This window comes from Lissotriton vulgaris, chromosome 8, assembly GCF_964263255.1.
Source record: "Lissotriton vulgaris chromosome 8, aLisVul1.2, whole genome shotgun sequence".
NCBI classification, from domain to species: Eukaryota; Metazoa; Chordata; class Amphibia; order Caudata; family Salamandridae; genus Lissotriton; species Lissotriton vulgaris.
The window spans coordinates 1,265,965,602-1,265,977,690 of record NC_141696.1 but is presented as its reverse complement, the minus strand read 5'-3'; the positions used below and the strand labels follow the sequence as shown (position 1 = coordinate 1,265,977,690).

The 12,089-nt window shown below is 41.2% G+C and overlaps 1 protein-coding gene across 2 annotated transcripts in view; it reads right to left on the bottom strand.

Annotated features, from left to right (window-relative positions):
• MTMR6 (myotubularin related protein 6) overlaps nucleotides 1-12,089 on the bottom strand; it is a 439,692-nt gene that overhangs the window by 97,153 nt on the left and 330,450 nt on the right. For both annotated transcript variants that reach the window (XM_086935180.1, XM_086935181.1), the window contains 2 exons: nucleotides 5,540-5,672; nucleotides 2,095-2,204 (listed from right to left, as the gene is read on the bottom strand). In XM_086935180.1, coding sequence (XP_086791306.1) covers nucleotides 2,095-2,204; nucleotides 5,540-5,672 — 243 coding nt within the window. The remainder of the gene's footprint in view (nucleotides 1-2,094; nucleotides 2,205-5,539; nucleotides 5,673-12,089) is intronic.

Sequence of the window (12,089 nt, the reverse complement as noted above, 5' to 3'; positions counted from 1 at the left end):
TCTGGTGGCCATTTTGGGAGACTGCATGTCAGAATGTTTTAATGAAATAGAAAAGGATTTGAGAAGTCACTCAAAATATGCCCTAATTTTTCATTCTGCAGCACTAATCATACTTTCTATGGCAAAATATACCCCCTCATGTTGTTTCTTTTTAAATTAAATGTTTTAAGAGTTACCACTTTATTCCAATCAAGATGGCTTCAGGTGTGCCATACCTTTGTAATAAGTAGGACTGTTAGCGCTCTAGTTGTTCTTTAGAACACTCTAGGAGGCTGCAGTAGAACACAAAGGAATCAACTGACAGTCTCTGTCCTTGTTGGATGTACATGTTTTACTGAGAATGTCAGACTTCATTTTCACATGACTGAGAAAGATAATGTGAATTTACAGAAAATATGCTTTCAGTTTAGCTTATAGATCCCCTTCCAAACCACTGTGGGAAAATCATGAGATATTAGTTTTCTTTCAAACAATATTCATGATATCACAGCAGAAGGTTTTTTCACATGGTAAAATCACCTTAGAACCCACCACAATTCCTAAAACGAGTATGGTACCATCAACAAATGATTTATAATGTAACTAAAGTCCTAAAACCCTCTATTAACTACAATGCTTTTTAATGAGGTGCTATCATGTATATTGGTCCCAAGATGACTGCCAACATTTCTTGGATGAAGTGCTGACAGCCAATCAGATCAGATGTGTGGTTAGGCTCCGCCCAGATATATATCTTTTTTTGAACCTAAATGACTCAAAATGCACTGGAGCACATATATTGAGACCTAGCAAAGGCACATCGGGCTAACAGTCCCTACAATTTTGCCAAGTTTCGTGCAAATCCATTCAGCCGTTCGAGCTAAAAGTGAGGCCAACCGCCCTATGGAAATTAACATGGGAAAAACGCGTTTTGGGACCCCCCTTTTTTCTCAGCCCCCCCTTGATGAAGCCCCCCAAATTGTCAGGGGCTGCTCAGAAACAAAATGTTCCATTTTCCTGAAAATTACAGCCAATTCCGTCCACAAACGCCAAAGTTATTAGACATAGAATTTTCAAAAATCCCAGAGAAAAAATCCTAACTATATATACCTACTGGCGACCGCCAGTAGGTAATATATATATATATATATATATATATATATATATATATATATATATATATATATATATATATATATATATATATATATATATATATATATATAAAAATAATCAGCACCAAAGGTGCCTGTCTCCCTTAGTTCTGTTGGCCTCATTCAAACCATTAGATTTTTTTGTAAACTTTCTTATGTATAGGCTTTGGCCTGCCATTTTACATAAGCCTAATATAACATATTCTTATGCAGGTTGCCCCTAATCAGCTGTAAACGTATCGATCCACCTAGCCAGGCCTGAATAAGCTTTATTTGCTTGTCTCTTTCCATCTCGGACATGTGCGCTAAGAAGCTTTTTTCACTCCAACGCTACAATTTCCCTGAAGGTCCCCTTCTTACTTTAACAGGCCATCTTTCACAGGGGCTAAAGTTGGGGACAGCACAAACAGGAACTTATGATGGATGAGTCAGACTTGCTGATGAAATATGATGTGCGTTAGTAACTAAAAAAATTTTTTTTAATCTGCAGGGCACAGTTGATGGTCATGCCAGAAATGTCCATACTTGTGAAGAGACGGGTACATTGCAGACGTTTACACTTACTCAGGATTACGCTCACAGTGGTTTTAATGTGCTTGCAATTTATTGATCCACAAAGTGTATGCTATTTGAGGATGAAAAACAAGAAAAATATCCTGTGACAGGCTCCAAAGTACTGTGGGAGATTGTTTCCTTAATGATGACTGATGAAAGCCTTGACACAATACCGGTTTTCAAACACAGTTAAAGACATGATAGTCTTTCAGCAAAACCCTTTCAAATTCAAACAAAGCATTTTAGCATCTTTTAGCAAAATTGGAACACAGCTGTTTTTAAAACAGTCAATCACAAATAAAGTAGAGAACAAAATGTGAAATTTTAGAAACAGCTGTGTTTTGGCATTTGATTACAGAAACTGGTCGCAGCCCGTCACATGAAGAACAATGGGTATATGATTTACTTTTGCTAAGCAGATAGCGGCATCCAGTACAGCTTTAATGTGTCGCATCCATCCGGAACCCTCCAATCCGGAAAGGAACTCATTCACACCCACGCCTTTCGTTCCACTGACTGCAAGAGAAAGTAACAAGCAATAAGTAATGTTGGAAATAATAACAACTGCTTAGTTTGAGGAGTCACTCACCATTTACCAGAATATTTACAATACTCAGTGTTATGAGGACAATGTAGGAAAGCCTAGATTTAATGTTTACTAATCAAGCACTCACAACTTTGCTTAGACTAAGGAGGTCATTTAGAGTTGAAAGTAACAGGTTATCAAGCAAAAGCTGTCAGATGCCCAGTCCGCCCACACCTTGCTTCCCCTGCCTCATTTAGTGCATAATGTTTTTATTGAGTCCAGGGCCTTGCTGGCCCTGTCATTAGAAAAGTCCTCATTGCCAACAGAAACAGTAAATAATGCCCCTCTTGGTTAGGAACAGCTTTCAGGCGGCTATATCTGTCTGCTACTTCGGCCACTTCGACCAACAAAATGCTCAAATGTCTTCCACATGATGGTTAAAACCCCCATTACCTCTGAGGTTTTTATCACATATTTTACAAAGTAATATCTGCTTATATCCACCAGCACCTTTGTTCATACTTGTAGTAGTTCTTCCAACTGAATTACAAGGCCAGACCTGTCACCGACGGAGACACTTGCTGATCTGCATTGAGGTCTGCCAAGGTGTGGAGCGAAACACCTCCCAGCATGTAAGGAAACAAGATATGAGGGCACTAACATGCCCTCTCACCCCTCACTTTTGCAGTGCATTTCTAGTGTTGACATATGGTAGTGCTAATTTCATAATCTTAAACTGATATTTGTGGAACCCTAAATCCCCAAAGTGATCCAATTCATAGCAAAGACACCAGGCATTTGATGGAAAAACCTCAACTGTTATGGTGGGGAGTTAAAAAATGCAGCTGAGCTTTAATACGGTGACAAACCTACATATGCCACACTGGAGGATGGAAATTTAACCAGCACAATTCAAGATCAGCATCTGTGATAGAAGAACAGTTGTCACTCCCTCAGCACGTCTATTTCAATCAATCAATCAAGAAATTTGTATAGCGCGCTACTCACCCGGAGGGTCTCAAGGCGCTTGGGGGCAGGGGTCCGCTACTGCTCGAACAGCCAGGTCTTGAGTTGCTTCCTGAAGGAGAGGTGGTCTTGGGTAAGACGGAGGTGGATGGGGAGGGAGTTCCAAGTCTTGGCTGCCAGGTAGGAGAAGGATCTTCCTCCCATGGTGGCTCTTCGAATGCGTGGGACGGCGGCGAGGGCGTGGCTGGTCGATCGTGGCTGGTGGGAGGGAGTGGAGAAGGGCAGGCGGTTGTGGAGGTATCTGGGGCCCAGGTCGTGGAGGGCCTTGTGTGCATGGGTGAGGAGCCGGAACGTGATTCTCTTGCTGACGGGGAGCCAGTGCAGGTCTCTCAGGTGTCCGGAGATGTGGCTGTGTCGGGGGATGTCCAGGATGAGTCGTGCAGAGGCGTTCTGGATGCGTTGGAGTTTTTTCTACAGTTTGGCTGTGGTTCCGGTGTAGAGGGTGTTTCCGTAGTCCAGTCGGCTGGTGACGAGTGCCTGGGTGACCGTCTTCCTGGTTTCGGTGGGGATCCATCGGAAGATCTTTCGGAGCATGCGTAGGATGTTGAAACATGATGATGAGACGGCGTTGACTTGTCTGGTCATCGAGAAGCAGGAGTCCAGGATGAAGCCCAGGTTGCGTGCGTGGTCCGTAGGTTTGGGTGCGCTGCCCAGGGAAGGGGGCCACCAGGAGTCGTCCCAGGCAGAGGGTGATGATCCAAGGATGAGGACTTCGGTCTTGTCTGAGTTCAGTTTCAGGCGGCTGTTCATCATCCACTCGGCTACGTCTTTCATTCCTTCGTGTAGGTTGGTTCTGGCGGTGGCTGGGTCGTTGGTGAGGGAGAGGATCAATTAGGGCTATGGTGCATATCTACTGTTTAGAGGGACAGCTTTGGCCAAGGGATGACAGAAGAGACAGATTGGTTTATGTATTTGTTTAATTTTGCCTTCATAAATGAAACATGGCGATGTGCATGCAACAAAATAGGCAACATCAAAGATATTATGGGGTACTATTTCAGGCATCACTTCGTCGTCTAGTTCTGGTTTTTCGATTATAAGCCTTGTAGCCCTGCACTTAATGTGGAATAGCAACATTAAAAACACATTAATAACAGAATATTGTGCACAGAAACCTCATTGTCTCATGTGTACTTGCTAAGCAATGCTCACTCTGTTTACGGAGACTGTCCAAATCCTACTTTGTTTTAGCATGTATGCATGCGTACAGTATTTCAAAACACTATGAAGCAGACGAAGGAAGTCATGTTAGCAAATTATCAAACACCTCAAACAACAAACGGCACCTAACAGGCAGTAGAACAGACATTTCTTGATGGTGCCTTAAATTAGACAGCTATCAGTAAAAGCTGCCTGTTTCAGAGGATCGGAAGAGGAAACACACACCAAGGCTACGCAAGTTTTTCAAGGTAGTTTTTCAATGAGGTGAAATTTTGCCACCAAGGAGTCACAACTTTTGTCAAAAGATTTTACCTAATTTATATATTCCAGGCTGAAACACTTCTACTCTGTACTATGTGCAGTTAGTCTAAAAACCTGGCTCCATGAAAGAAAAGAAACAGTGCTAAGTGTCATTATCTAGAAGTTAGTTTCATTACTCTTCTGATTTGATACCATGGTAAAACCGAATGGAACCAATACACCACATTCTAGTATCATGTTTTGTCCCCAGACTTGGAATTTCTCAAAACATCTTATATAAACACAATGTTAGGAACAAGTTGACAAATCTTTGAAATAGGTTTGTAATGCCATCACAAAATGCGAAGTACTAAGATCTCAATAACTTAGATTTAACCATTTACCTCATAGACCAAGGAGCGAGAATGTGGTGATCCAAAATATTTACTTGCCCCGTCACTAAGGAGCCTCTCAATGTAATCCATGGTCTCACTATTGACACCCCTCACGCTCTGTCTGGAACACTTTGCTATATTGTGTCTGCAATTGCTAACACATGTTGTTTGCACTGGATCATGCATACGTGGTAATGTCCTCCTATATCTGCCCCTGTTACCACTCCCCTTCCTCACTTCCTTGCTCCCCCCTCTACTGCCCCCCTTTTCTCTTTCCTTTTATCTCTTTTTTTCAACTCAACTAACAATGCAGTTACGTTCTTACTGTTTGTATTGATAAATACCAATAAAAACAATAAAAATAAAAAAGATCTCATGAACTTACCTCGTGAGACCTCTAACACCTACAAAAGTGTTCAAAGCCACCCATTCCTCTTAATTTGCTCATGGATGCTCAGCGTTCGTAAAACTAGGATAATCAAAACACAATGGTTGAAACATACCTTCAAGGAGTTTTTGCAGACTGGATCGCATCACATGAATGTTTTCAATTCCTACAAACTGGAACCGGATATTGGAGTAGTTGTCCTCATTCTCATAGCCTTTTCCAGCCGCTCTGTTGGCCATAGCATTCAACTGAGAATAAAAACACATCATGATCTTCATTTAAAAATCCACATTTCGTAAATAAGTGGGTCTCAAGTGCATTACCATTTGTGATAATGTATAAAACACAACTCTTACCTTATGAAACAAAGCAAAATTTATAATCACCAACCTCTGCAAAATTAACAAAAATCAGGCATGGTACATGATTAAAAGGAATTATACCTTTAAATGAGAAGAGAGTCGGTATGCGTAGTGTGAAATAAAGTGTTTAAAACAGCACCTTTGGCGCATGAGCTCACCTTGTATTCAAGGTCCGTTAACAAAGGGATGTGAGAGAAAAGGCTGCCAGAAACAGCATGGTTATCTCTACAAACCCTAACTTCTCTATTGACACCCTCTATGGAACGCTTAAAATTGGCTCAGACTAACGAGACATATTAGAAGGTGGACATAACTATTGCTCTATTTGTATTTTATGCCTTCTAGAGACGACTAAGGAAAAACATGAGTAACTGTAGAGAATATAAGGCGCAACAGCCTTACTGCAAACAGGTAGGTGAGAATGGATGCCTATTAAGTTTTTTTTTTACCTCATTAGCTTATCTGGCGCCTTTGACTCAAGCCCTTAAGTCATTATAAGGGTGGAGAGGTACAGTCAACAGCCATTAATGTTTGCAGAAGAGCACAATAAGACTTAAATAATAATAGCTATAATGTATGACCCCCATGCCACATCTAGAGTGTTCATGTGATTCTCAAGTGTTGTTAATGATTAACTAGCACCCAATATACTTGACACAGAGAAGAAGTCAGAGTTTATTTTGCAGGGTCAATAGAAAGGACCAGAAGGTTGCACAAAGGTTTGTGCATTAACTGCATTATTCTACAAAATTACTACATTACTTTATACATGAAGCACAATCTTAATTATTTAGGGCAGGACTACAAATATAAGTCAGCTTGGATCTATCTCTAATGTCAACAAAGGACACCACCCTGAAGATAGTCAAGCACTTTGTTTGCTTTTAAGAGGTAGGTGTTGACTTCCAAGTCGCTCATTGCTCTAGACTGACCATGCCAGTGGTACTTATGGGTTTCAATGTCAAGTATGTCATTATCTGGCATTCAATATAGAGATACTGGTTAGATAATCACTGATATTTTATGATACCATTTACTTATTTGTATTGATAACAGTATGTGCCATTGTCCATTATGCTGCATTGGATTTGACTGTGATAGCTCCATAAGCTCGGTCCCCAAAATTAGCCTTAAAGGACCGTTACAAGATTGAGTTGAGCATGGTGCATATTAAGCTCCTTGCATTCCTTAAACTTATTTTTATATATTTACCTTGCAAGTCCTTTTCGGAGCTATAACAGTGATGGTAGACATACCCCTTCTCGTACTACAAGACCCACACAATAGGCTACCAAGTGAACTGAACTCTCCAGAATATCAAGGAAGAACTAAATGCACTACTACGATCTATGGCTGAACTTGAAGGTCAAGCTTCTAAGTAATTACTGTCTTGTTATTTAGACATTGCACTAAACTGCATGTAGATCCTGAGAGCTAGTCTACTTCCATCTATGGGAGCATTGTAAGAAAATACTCTTTTTTGCTTGGTCACCCTCTTCTTTTTGCTGAATTTTATTGCACACTGAGCCACGGCTGACCAGCGCCCAGTGCTATGTCCTCTGCCCCCTAAATATGTATAAATTGGCTAATCCCCGATTGGCTTATTTAACTTTATTGTAAGGCATTGCATATGGAATGAAAATACACCAATTGCACAAAAGGTTAAAATCTCACCTGTGACCCCAGCACGTATTGTGCCATCCACTAGTATGAAAAAGGAAAACATGGCTTCAGGCCTATCCTGTGTAGCCTGCCAGAAGATCCTTGAAGCCTCCTACCCAGACCTGTCAAAATCACCTTTTTTAGCAGGTAGAAAAACTTTATTTTAAGCATTAAACAACTCACCCCTTCGCACACCTTGCTCCCCACAAGGTAGGGTGTAGAATATTTAAGAGTAGAACAGGTGTGGGAATAGAAATGGCATATTGCCCCAGTAAACAGGTCCAAAAGGACACTGCGACTCATTAGGCTGTAGCGGACACCTAGGAAAAGTAAGGATTATACACTTTAATCTATAACTTTTGACCTGTAATAACTACAGACTACACTCAAAGACTTATTGCAAAGTTGGATTTGTATAAATATACGGGAAATGTAACTTTTAACAAGTTAGTTATCTTGATCCTGCCTGATACTGCAGAAGACTAATTTGCATTAGTGCTCCAGCCACTGTAGAGCCTGTACTTGGCCTGAATTAGAAGTGAAGGAGATGCGAAAACTGCTATTAGAGCAGAGAAAATAGCCTAACATTAGGGAGGTGTTTTCTTCCCCTATCAGTAAGACTTGCTATGGTGGGCCCAGAACTTAATTTACTTCAAATGGACTTGCCCTGTCACAAACGTTAGCTGAAACTTGGAAACGCCACAGTATTTGTCCGCCTAGTCAGGCTGGCACCAGAGTGGAAGGAGAGCTACCTCAAGAATCGGTTTTGAGTGCCCATAGAGGAGGGGGCTGCCCATTACCCTGTATACACCACTGGGTGGGCACACAGGCTCTGCACGAAGGGAGAAGGGTTTCCCTATGTTGAATTTTGAGGATGCAGGCCACTATGGGAGTGTTTGCAGTAGGGCAAACAGAAACTGCTGAAAAAATAGGTAAGGTTGAACAGGAAACTTATACCCTATCGGTTGGGGACTGCCCAAGAATCACCTCCATCCACCAGCTGGTGTCAGGCATAATAGTGGCACCTCAAGGCACTTCTTCAGAACACACTTTGGACCTGTTGAAGAAAGAAATGATGGCAGCACCTGCTATTAAGACTTGTGAAGAAATCTGAAGGGCTGGACCTGCTCCATCTTGTACCCAAGGCAAAGAACTGCAATCCAAGAGTTAGCTGGCTTACCTCTTGTGTGGCTACAGGGACACAACAAGCTGCAAGAGGCCTTTTTACTGAAGTGCCCAACTGACTAGCAGCAACTAGACCTGGACTAGACACTGCTGTTGGTCTCTGTCTGACACCCTGAAAGTCTCAAAGGTCTTCTAGGCCTTAAAAGTGTAATCCTGTGACTGTTTGGGCCTGGAAGAAAATGTGGAAACTTTAAAAAACGTACCCTCCAAAGTTCTTTGGGGGACCTGCAGGAAAAGTATCTGGCTGGCAGTTTTATGGCATTTGATTGATTTTAACTTAGTCCTTCACAAAGCTACCTGCACGTCTGAAAATATTACTAAGTCTCATACAGAGATGGGTCTTTTCAGCAACTAATCTTCAAAGCTCCAGACCACTAGCAGGCACAAACTGTTTCAGGCATTCCTTGGGTTCCAAAGGGGTGGCTACATTTTCAGTGTAGCCCACTTTGGGAGGGTTTTTCTCAAAAAGTGACAAAGTCCTTTCTAGAACTGGGACTTAGAATATTTTTGGAACTTTTGACTTCCAGACTTTCACCGGGACCAATCCCACTTGTTGCATCCGACCAGGCCTCAAAAGGTCCAAATGGCTTTTTGGTGCTATTTTCACTTAAATCTTAAAAATTCATGTCTCTTGTTTCCCTTATTAGAATTTTGCAGTTTTGGTGTTATTTTGCATATAACATTTTTCTCTTTGTTTATATATTGGATTGACCATAAAAACTCATAACTACTACAACTGGCATGATCAGACCAATGAGTGCTTAGTAGTCAATGAGCACCTTAGTAGTCACCACCAACCTCTTGAGAGAAAACAACGTGCTTGAGTATCTAAACTGTGGCATGTGCTAGGACCTTTCTACGAGTTCTAGGAAGATCAGGAGCATAGTTGTTGATACTTGTAGTTCTGTCCTAACAAATCAAGATTGTGCTTCATGTATAAAACAATACAGTAATTTAGTGGAATTATGCACAGATTTTTGCACAACCTGCAGGTCCTTTGTATGGATCCTGCAGATAAGACTCCGTCTTCACCCAAATATCAAGAATATTGGGTGCTAGTCTTATCTTTTACAACAATTGAGAAGCATATGGACAATCTGGCTTTGGCATTGGGCCGTAGAAAATTAAAACTATTACTATGCAAGTCTTATTGCACGCTTCTGAAACCATTAATGATTATTTATTGTACCCACCAACCCTTAGACACAATTATGGACTCAAGTCAAAGGCAACATGATTTTATGAGGTTTAGGACCAATTATAAGACATCCATTCTCATTTACGTGTTGGCAGTAGGGGCCCTTCACTCCACATTCACCATGTGTTTGCTTTGCCCATTTTCTACTCTTCAACCAAGGGTATTTTATTTCAATTGATAACCCTCAAGCCTTCCCATTAATCTAAAAACAAAGCTGGAAATTAGTTGTTTTCCATCCATAATGATACAGTACCATCCAAATTAAATTAATCACCCAATTCAGCACTCTATTCTGGGTCAATGGAGCTCTTAATCCTAGAATTGATTAATCAAAATGTAATATTGTGAATGTAATGTCGTTCTTTATATGGTGTTGCTTTATTTTTCCTTTTTAAAGGATACTGAAAAGATGCCTTCAGTCTGAGGTTTCTGCCGTATTGAGTTATTTTTTAATTTAACTTAATCTTAAAATACAAATGTTAGCTAAGCATGTGATGTTTGTAAAAATAAATGTTTTTAAATTGGAGATCAATTTTAACGTGTGGTAGAATATCTCTGCAGTTTCTTACACTGATAAATGGCAATAAATATTCTATAATGGAGAAAAATATTCACATTGAGGGGCAACTGTATTGGGCACGACATGGGCCCCAAATACCTCAACAGCCGCCTCACATTCTACACACCCACCCGCCAGCTTCGATCTGCCAGCCTCGCCCTCGCCTCCGTCCCACGAATCCGCAAAACCACAGCCGGAAGATCCTTCTCCTACCTGGCGGCCAAGACATGGAACTCCCTCCCCGCCCACCTTCGGCTGACCCAGGGCCATCTCTCCTTCAGGAAGCAACTCAAGACCTGGCTGTTCGAGCAGTAGCGTCTCCCACTCCTCCCAGCGCCTTGAGACCCTAGCGGGTGAGTAGCCCGCTTTACAAATTTTGCTGATTGATTAATTGAATACTGAATGACTAGAAGGGAATGGAAAACAGAGTGCAGGGATCATAAAGGGGCAGAATGGAAGATGTTTTGGGGGAATAGGAAGGAAAAATGCTGTATATATTGCCTTTGAGACTTTGGAAAGAAGTTTGTACTGTACTTTGCCAACAGCAGATAACTGCCTTGGGGTCAAAATGGATAACAAAGCATGTGTCACATGGTGGTTAAAGAATGTGCATATGACAGAGTATGTTTTCTCTATAGGGGAGAAGAGGATGTCATAGTAGTCCTATTGCTCAAGAGAGAGTGGTAATGATGAATTTGATTGTCTCGAAAGAAGAGAGCAATGGTGGATCTTTTCTGATGCACAATAGATAGAACATTACAATTCTGGGAGTTGAACAGTACAACAGTTAAGTCAGAGCTTTGAGGGGATCAAAGTATGTTGCTTTATTAGCACTGTATTTTCTATGGTCTTTGAGCACTCACAGCAGTCTAGATTCGTCTTTCCATATGGTGCTAATTTTTTAGTTGACCACGACAATGTCAATGCAAGCAAGTGTCTGCAGAGAAGTGAATACATTAACAGGGACATAAGAGGAAGGGTTGTAAATCATCTGGGGTTTCAGAAATTTAAGATGACACACCAAACTGCTGTCCAGTGTCAAGAAAGGTTGTCAGGCAGGCCAGGATTTCTAATGGAAAGGGAGTGGGGGTCATGTAATGAGAGAAGTATTTGTATATCTTTAGTAACAAGGTGGTAATAGAATCCAAAGTTAACTGACTCACCTCCCTTGCTAATGGAAACCCGTCTCATTAGATCAAGGATGTTTGTGACTTATGCCCCAAAATGTCCCATATGGTGCTATCGCAATTTCTGTGACACTGCCAGACGGCTTAGTACCAAAGTATGGTGCCAAGTCATAGTTCACTGAGTAGGTCATCTACATGAGTCTTTGACCTTGTGCACCTTTAGAGACATAACTTCCAATTGTGGAATCCAGATGGTCAGTTTCTGGCTTACGGCTTGCTTGTGAAGTAGGTAGCTGAAACCTGAAATACTGGTACATCCAAACCTAACACGCATGAAATATTGCAATCCTTGAACATGGTTGGGCCTGCAAAGCAGTAAGATTTTTCTAATGAGTGCTACTCAAATCTTGTGTGGCAGGGCTTGTGGATCAAAAGGTAAAATGGGAAACAGACATTGAAAGTGAGATTATTGAAAGTGTAAGCTCTAGAAGACGAGGCTATGCCTCAAAAGTTTCATGCAATCCAAGGCTTAAGTTGTTACAACTCAACTTTGTCCATTAGACAAATCTCAC